General features: G+C 32.4%; 1 protein-coding gene across 1 annotated transcript in view; it reads left to right on the forward strand.

Moving 5' to 3' along the window:
- The window catches only part of LOC126818706 (conserved oligomeric Golgi complex subunit 1), a 35,007-nt gene extending 25,605 nt beyond the window's left edge, over positions 1–9,402 (forward strand). Inside the window, exon 28 of the mRNA XM_056100295.1 lies at positions 9,397–9,402. Coding sequence (XP_055956270.1) covers positions 9,397–9,402 — 6 coding nt within the window. The remainder of the gene's footprint in view (positions 1–9,396) is intronic.
- Positions 9,403–9,897: the final 495 nt, after the last annotated feature.

Consider the following 9,897-nt stretch of genomic DNA (forward strand, 5'->3'; position numbering starts at 1 on the left):
GGCTCCAGCTTGCTTTGGACATGCGCAGTACGCGGTTAGTTATATTCCTGGGAAAATGGCGGGGTCATGCAGTGCCAGTGTTATCGAAAGCTTGCGAGAACCGAATAAAGAATATGATGCTACCTATTCGTAGTTAACTCTAACTTCCTACCGAAGAGGTCAGGATAGTTAAACTGGTTTGACTTATAGTACGTGTAAATGCAACACGACCTGGTCTTAAAAACCCCGGTAATTTTGAACTGGTTTAAAAATAAGCGTCTGAACGGTATATTACATCTGCTGTATATCACAATTATTTCTCAGAAATGAAAGTCTTTAGGACAATCCATTCCCGAAAAATGAAATCAGGAGAAATTGACAATGAAGTTTGGAGACAGAACATACTTATACTGAACTGTAACCTTCCTACAAGAACATTTCTATAACATTGAGATCAAATCTGATGTTTGTTTTTAGCCACGATTTGAGACTGTTAATTTCACCTTGTAAACTCATTTTGTTTATTGATATGTTTAATGTCTCAAAAATAAGATATTTTGATACCCACAAAATTTGCTCACATTAAAAAAACTATTGTGGTAGAGACAAACAACATTTTTTGATTGCGTATAGGATTCCCCTACACGTCAAGACGTGTCCATTTTTTCGATTAAATTGTGTCTGGTAGTATCATATAATTAATTGTTTTTACGTTTTTAGGAAATAATATGAATAACAATAGAAGAAAAATGTTACAGGATTTGCTCTTTTCAAGCTTTGCACAAAATAGATATTTTGTTCATTTTTGACAACAGAGAATATGAAAAGATATTAAAGATATTGGATGTCTAATTATATATAGTATTTTTTAGATTTGATCTTTCAGTAATTCAGACCCTCCTTATTAACTCAATTGAAATGCTATAAAACTCTATTTCATAAATAATCTTCACGCTGAAATTAAAATAATTAAATTGATAATATCTAGGAAAAAGATAAATTGGAGATAAATTAATTCTTTAAATACTACTTGGAAGATTTTATGTCCAAAAATTCTTTAATAAGAGACTTAAATGATTACTGAATAGAAGACTATAATAACAGGCGTAGTTCTTATGTTGGAATGTAAATGGGTTTTATGGAAGCCGTGAAGTAGATGAATGGACTAACATTTATTTGTTTCATGATTTTATAAAGAGGTGATAAAGATATATTAACTTTTGTCACTCTGTTTTTAACCTACTAATATATTTAATTGTTTTAAATGTCTCTTGAAAAAGAAAATATGCTAGATGACCTTTTTAAATGCATTTGTCATTCCTCTCTACGCCTTGAATCTTGAAACCCCTCTTAGAGTTATTTATGTCAGTTTTTTATGATTAAGAGTAAGACCTTAATAGGACTCAACTTGTGGGTAACATTATATCTGTATTTTTTCCCCCCCCCCCCGTTTCTTTTTGTTTTTATTAAAGATACATTCCCGCATACAAACTGAGTGATTTGAAGATATATTTGGACTAAAAACTTATTCAAACTAATTAATTGATCATAATTTTGCTTCAAATTCTTCTCAAAATATTCCAATTGCCAAGGAATACCCTTACTATAAAAAAATCGATCAAAAGAGGTCATGTTTGCGTCACGCACGTGACTTACCTCTCTCAGTACATAGAAATGGGGGCGAAGTCGAAGGAGATTTCATTGCATACACAAGACGATGTTGTCTTTAATCGCTAACTATTTATTACAAGTATCGAAGCCTAATTAAATTCTCGTATTATCCACTGCCCACATTTCCCTGTGGTTTTTAACTCAGAAACTCTTGTACGTCTAGCTCTTCATAAAGTTTATCAACATGTACATCAAGCGCTCAATCTCCACGTGCGACCTTTGACGTCACGCGTGCAGACACTCCTAATCGTCGGGCTGTCGATTAGGGAAACCTTTACAGTTTTGTCCTGTATGCGCGCCATGAGTGTTTTTCAGGGCATCCAGTATTTTCTAGAAAGATTGGATATTTCTACTTTCCATATATACCAAAATTGCCATACTTTTATTGGAAATAACCACCCGATAAATACTTTTCTGGGAACCTATCTTTAACATTGAATAATTATTTGTCTGAAGTCTCGTATTGCAGATCTAATGAAAATATATATTACAGATTTTCTTACGTGCAAAATAATCCAAAAATTTGACATTTAGATATCAATTTTTGTTAGGAGTAACAAGTTGATGTGGAACTAAAAGTTCATACACCTAAAATTTGCTTTGAAACTTGATAGAATTTAAATTGTGTAAGATTTTTGAAATATTTTAGAATTTGTGTACTTTATTTTAACCTATATCAGGTGTATATCAAAATATTATAAATGTATATCATGTTTGTACCTGCATATACATGTACTTACATCAGTGTTTATTAGGAAAACCCAGAGATAGATACAATTGTACCTATATCATATGTTACATATTAAATGATGGCAGTGTTTCACAGTATTCTAAACCAATTTTTTTGTTTTTTTTGGGTTTTTTTAAATATGATATTGAAAAAGAGCATTTGATGTGAACATCGGTGTTGATTATCTAATATTAGAAAAACAGTATGTACCCTTCTACCTATTATGTTACATAAGTAGTTTTACGAAAAAAATACAAAAATATTGAAGTACAAATTTGAATTTTTGAAAAGTGTATAAATATTTAAGTATGACTTCACACTGAATAATGTAAATATATATGTATTATGTAATCATTAAATGTGTTGAAAACTATGAACAATGTGCCTTTAGTGTAATTGAATACTGTATTATGATAGGCTTACATCAAGATGGTTTATTATAAATATTTTCAAAAGTATGCTTGCATTAAGGTGGAGTGGTAGGTTTTGTTTATATTTAAAAAAGCTCTTGTTTTGATCTGTATTTATTTAAATTAATGTTGTTTTTAGATTGTCAGTGATGCATCTGATACTTTGAATTCCTTCATTTAATCAGATTTTACATGTACATACATGCTGCTCATGCATCTCATTGTAGTTTGTCAAAACTTGCCATCTTGACTAAATGAATTATCTGACCTATGACCTTGTTGTTAGATATTTGTAATACGATAGTGTGACAGATTCTTCAAGGTCAGACATGTTTAGTTCTGGATGCAAGCCAGGTGAATAAAAAAAATATTTAAAGCACTTGAAGATGTAAAGTTAGATAAAGTTAACACATGTACTCGTCTCAAACCGTTTAAAAGTTGAAGAGAAAAACACAAAATGGCAGGTCTTTTGTTATGTTGTTCAATCAGTAGAAGTTTGACTTTGTCAGCTTCCATTATGTTTCAAGATTATTAAAAGAAAGAGTTTATTTTAAAGTATATTCGTTTGTTAAAGATACATTATGTAAGATTTAGATAAAGAGCTAGCCATTCTTGCTATAATAGTTTGAAAATAGATAATGTAAAATGAATAATTAGAAAATTTCATTCAAATTACTCTATTGCGAGCAAAGATATTAGCCTTTGAAGGTTTGACAAGACGTGTGCAATAATTTCAGCCACCGCACCATCGATGCCATCGAGAGTTGATTATGGCCTGGATAAGTTAATTAATGTCTAATTAATAATTTAGAAAACATTTCAGGCCTAAAGAAAGACCTGCAATTGGCAGATTTAGCTCTTGCATAATGTATGTTTAAGGGACAAACCTTTGAAAACTAAAATAAGCATATTTCGACGCTGGGGAGTGGAGTCTACCTGGCAGACAATAGGTCGTATCTGGCATATTTTACGAAATCCAAATTTTTTGCTTCAACAGAATACAAATACGTATTTCATTTACATGTAGTTGGTGTATTTCTACGTCAATAAAAAAATTTTTTTTTTGATATTGGTCAAAGCCCCCAACAGAGTAGAATGATTGATATTGTTATGTTTAGATCCAGACTTTAAAAACATTTATAATGAATAAAAGCATTCACTTTGTGACAGTTGTGATCGTTCTGCATGCATATTGCACAATTTAAATCGACTGAGACTCTTATCATTATTACATTGTGACTCCTCAGCGACGATATTCTCTCGATATTAGCATTCCATAAGAAAATGAAGAATAAAAAAAGTACCATATAACCCTTTCCATTTTAAGACGTCATGTGGTCATGTAATTGACAATGTGAAAAACTACAGAAGAAAACATTTAAATTCTATTACTGTAGAGATGATTTGATTTTACTGGGGTATTTATGAATGTTTTACCTTGTTGAAATAGTTTTCATATGTGGCAATGGTTCCTTTTTCTGTTGTATTTTACAATATGTGAATATTTTTTGATCTAATAAACTGAACTTACTTAGTACTAAAGAAATAATTAACTTCTGATTATAAATTGTCAGTAGGTTACTGTCTTGGTATTTATTTATGTTTTACAATGGGAACCATGTGGCTAAGTGAGTAAGATGCTGTCTAGTCATTCAGATGGGACAAAAAACCAAGGTCCCGGGTACACATTGGCATGCACGTAAAATATCCCTTGGCAGTTGGAATTCAATATAAGAGTTGACAGTAGCACAGCTGTCTGGGCAAAATTACCCTCATAGCACACTGTATGGCATAAACTTGTCTTCATTAGCTCAGTCGGAGCACAACAGTAGGACGTTAATAAACCTCAGTTCATTTCACTTTTCACAATATTAAAGTTCAAGGTCAGATATATACAGAGAGCATAGAAGAAAACTTAAAAAAAATTTATTTTATGTGATTTGACTAAGCCAGTTATGTTGGGCATGTTCAAATTAGATTGTATTCCAAAGTTTAAATAAATCTAGATACCATCACTGATACACACGTCTTCGCTATCAATGATTGTACAGATGTTTTCTGTGGTTTTCAAGAAGTTTAATTAATGATTGTGTAGGTCAATGCTAAGTTTTTATGAGTGTGAATTTCTTGTTGGTACTCTAGTGGTTACAATTTATATTCTCTGTATCTTTCTGAAATCGATTTTCAACATCAAATAATTACCTTGTCATCTGTACCTAAATCTTTTACAAACTTTAAAAGATGTAGTTGTTAACCTACATTTATCTTTTCTGAAATTTATATTGGTTGTATTCTAATCCTATTTGAAAGAAAAAACTATTGATTTATTCCCCTTTGTTAGGAACTTGTTTTAGCACCTTAGAGACTTCAATTAGGATTTAATTTTTATACGCCCTCATTGAAATGTGATCGTATATTGTCGTCGCCTCTGTCGGTCTAGAGGCCAAGGTTAAATTTATACACAGTGTTTAAGGTCATGAGACCAAAGAAACCTTTTGATTTTCAACAATATCCGATAATTACTGCCAGAGTTATGGCTCTTGATCACTTTAAAAAGAAGGCTAACGTTAATATCCTATTGACTTATACATATTGTTTAGGCTCATGAGATGAAGAAGTCTATTGATTTTCAACAATTTCTAATCATTACTGCCAGAGTTATGGCCCTTGATCACTTTGATAAATCTTGTGAATGTTCTAGAGGCTAAAGTTAATAACCAAATGATTTTAAATTCATACAGAGTGTACACAGTGTTTCAAGTCATGAGATGAAGAAGCCTATTGGTTTTCAACAATTTATGATAATTACTGCCAGAATTATGGCCCTTGATCACTTTGAAAAATCTTGTTGACGTTCTAGAAGCTAAAGTTATCTGATTGGTTCAAGAGTTATGACCCTTGATATAAAATGTTTTGTATACTATTACTAAACATTAGTATAGGGCAGAACTATTAGAAGCCAAACAGATTTTAATGAATTCTGATAATTACTTAATGGGTTGTTACTCAGAATCAGATTTTAGTGTCTTATAAATGTTTTCATTACTGGCAAAAGAAAAAATATGTGACAACCCTTGTTGACTGCCAGGACGACTTAGCTGCTGTGGGCGTTGTTTCGTTGACTGGCAACCTATCTTTTGGAAATTTTTAACATGAGTTTATGTTTCATTGCCTGACAACCTATGTTTCCTGTAATTAGGTGATTTTAAAGTTGTTTTGAATATGATTTTATTCAAAATTAATTATATTATTTTTGTGGTGAGAGCAAGAATGTCTCTTTAAAGGTACTTTGTAAACAGTTCTGTTCAATTAAGCTTCCATGATAGGTAATGATATACCATGTAATAGGTTTTATTACATAGCAAGTAGGTCATAATAAACACATAATTATAGCCCACCTGTAATAAGGTAGCAAGTAGGTCATAATGAACACATATAGCCCACCTGTAATAAGGTAGCAAGTAGGTCATAGTGAACACATATTATAGCCCTTTTGTAATAAGGTATCTGAAAAAAAAAATCCCCCACCCTAAAGTATATTTATAGATTAAAGGGAATCTGGAATAAATAGCTTTAACTGTTCCTGGATCTCAGCTGTGTTGTGATTGACATTTAAGAATTTTTCTTCATCTTTAAATTATTCCGTTCTCATTAACACCTACAGGTATGTGGTAATATTTATAATGACAAATTGTAGACTTGTTTCCCATGAAAACTCAATACAAAGAAACAGGAACCAGTGAACAATAGGTGGGAGTTACTTGGATCATGGTCAAAGACACACTGACCTTTATTTCTACTGGAAACTTCGTTACCAGTAAATTATTTATTAAGATGAGGAAGTAGTTTATTTTTACATTAATTAAGACCAATGGGTTTTACTTGTGAAGTATAATCCTTTTTTTTTTGATGTTTTTCTTCAAGTTAAGTGGTAACATTATGGAAATGATTAAATATGATAAGCATCAATTAATTTTATTAGAAACTTATCAAATATGGAATTGAAATTCCTCAATGACTATATATCATAACTGTTCTGAAAACATTTACCAACATGAAAGGTAAAAAAGTGGTTTCTATTATGGAAAAATTCTATGTAACACTAACAGAGCACTACCATTCTGGCAAATGGTATATAATATAATTTGGAATTGCTGGAGAGGCGCCAGACCTTGGTACCTTTTTTAAAAGATTTTCTGATGTTATTGCACATAATTTACAAATCTTAAATCAGTTCTGTCTTTCACCTGCCAACAGCCTTTGTTTTCTCTGTCAAGAAACTTTTATTTATGATTATTTTCTTAACCAATTGTTATTACATTACTCAAATAAACCGCAATCTATCTACCTCCGAATCTTGGTGCCAAATCTTTATAAATCGTGTTACGATCTATCTAAGTTGTGTGGTTTAATAGACTTTGTAACAGACTACACAGTGGTGACTGTTATTCTAGTAAGATTTATCTTCTGGTAATGTTAGGAATAATATTCTTTTTAAAAGACACCTACATACAAAGAAAAGATTTCATCATATTTGATATTATCTAAGTGGTATCAAATTGCTTCATCATGCAGAATATCTCATTACAAACACATTCACAGTGTATTGGCTGCAAAAAGTACTTTGACTGAAAGAAACTAAACTTCCTTGATTTAGGCTGGGAGCCGTGGTAGACAAGTTGTAAGACTTGAATACTGGCTGTCTAGTCGTTCGGATGGGACAAACAACGAAGGTCCTGTGCACATAGAAGAATCCTTGACAGTTGGAATTTGATATAAAAGTAGGCTGTAGAGCAGCTGCCCAGGCAAAATTTCCTCATATATCACACTGTTTGGCATAGGCCTATCTTCATTAGCCCAGTCGGTGCAAAAAAGTAGAATGTTAAACCCCATTCTATTTTATTTCTTAATCATGTTTTGCCTGCCTGGTAACAAATGGTAGATTGCATTTTCTGTGTATTTGTTTTGGTATAGTTGTGTGTTCTCCATCTGCTGTGGTATATTGAAAGAGGTTTGATTTTATTATTAAAAACTGCTCAGATGAGTGAAGTATTTATTGGAAATCTTCTCTTCACACGCATCTTGGCATGGCACCAATGTAACCAAGAGAAATGAAAATAATTGTAAAAGCTGTGCATGATGAAAACAAGAAAACATTAAGAGAGAAACTAGAGCAATCTTTGTTATTTTCTTATTGGATTATTTTCTTGTCTGGTTTGGTCGACTTAAAGTAGCGCGTGGCTGGTGCGAGACTGATACTGCAGATTCTGTCATCTTCAACTGTCTGAATCTAGTCACACGACTGACATAAAAAACAAATCTATGTAAAAGCCAGGTGTTATGTAATTGGTGAATTTATTTTATGCTTTCACTTAGAATATTTGTGTAGTATGTTCTATTTCTGAGTCGAGTGGAGAAATTGTTATGACATATATATCTGGCATAAGTAGAGAAATTTGTATAGAGTATGTAGATAAGCAGGAGATAAGTTTTGACTGTTTGCATGTAGATATGCCGGCTGCTGTGATAATTAAACACATATTTCTAATTAAAGGGTAACGAACGACATGTGATGAGTAAAGTTGCTTTTTTAAATATAACTTTATTTGCCTGTATTTTTCTATTTTACATGTTTTCTTTAGAAAAAAGAAGGGAGCCACGTTGGCTCAGTGAGAAAGATGATTTGATCGATATTACAAACAAGTATAAATAACCCCAATCCTTTACTGCAAACTCTTACATGTATCAGGGAATAAAACAACAATAACTCACTGGCTCAGATGGTCCCTAGTTGAGCAAGTTGCTCAGGATTTATCAGCCTGACTTCCCCTTGTAAGTGGTGCAGGCTTGAGTACCTGAAAAGGAACAGCATCTAGTCAGTTGGGTGGTACAGATATTGGAGGTTCTGTGTACACTTTTCGGACAGAATTTCGCTCATAGCACCTGTCATCATTAACTGAAATGAAATGGGATTTAACGTCCTACTGTTCTGCTCCGACGTCCGATGGGGCTAATGAAAACAGGCATACGTCATACACTGTTCTATGAGGGAAATTTTGCACGGACACCCGCTCTACGACCTACTCTTATATCAAATTACAACTGCCGAGGGATCTTATACGTGCTCGCCAATGAGTACATGGTTTTTTGGTCCCATCCTAACGACTAGACAGCCAACCGTGTCAGGCCTTCTGTCCTGCACCACTGACAAGGGGGAAATCACGCCAGGTCTTCATGAACTCAGCTAGTGTAGAAAAGTAGCATGTTACACCTCATTTCATTTTAAATAAAACCAAAACCGATACATTGTTATTAACTTGCAATTGAAATGAGATCTCTGTATTTATTGTTAATGACTCAGCCTATGACTGATGTTTCTTAACAAAAGATCTGCTTTAGTAGTTATTTGAAATCGGATGCTAAAAACAGTTATTAATAATAAATACTATTTTTTTAAATTAGAGAAAACCAAAATGTGGTGATATCTTTATTAATTATTATTCCATTATTATTAAGTTTAAAGAGATATTTTGATTAGACTAGAAATTGAATAATATGTAATGCGATATGTGTCTTTGATAATTATGTTACATGTATTTATTATAGCACTGATGTTAATCAGTTTTCAGCAAATTTTATTAAAACTTCTCTGAATCATCAATAGATTTTTCTTTTTAAATACCCACAGGGAAATGTTATTGTATATTTTCCTTGCACCAGTCGTCTGTTGTCCACAATTTCGTGTGAACACCCTACAAAATAGATTTATCGTCTGATATTTTGAAATTTATATATTATGTTATTTACATTAGTAATTATGCCTACAGTTGTTGCCCTTGTTGGACTTTCGTGAGCACCTGCGTTATTTCGCATTCATTTCTAAAGTGAGAGCGACCTGACAGAGCAATTTAATGGCCCAGTAAAACACAGACGATGACAAAACTCTTAACAACGACATAAAATGTAAGTTCCAAAATTAACCAAAACATTTGACTATGCCTCCCATGAAATTCACCATGGCAACCTTGCGATATACAAACTGAAAGTAACCTAGTACTATTAGTAGTAAACAGACAACTCTTAAGTCTCAAAATCCTGAATATTCAC

Source organism: Patella vulgata, chromosome 4 (genome assembly GCF_932274485.2).
Source record: "Patella vulgata chromosome 4, xgPatVulg1.2, whole genome shotgun sequence".
NCBI classification, from domain to species: Eukaryota; Metazoa; Mollusca; class Gastropoda; family Patellidae; genus Patella; species Patella vulgata.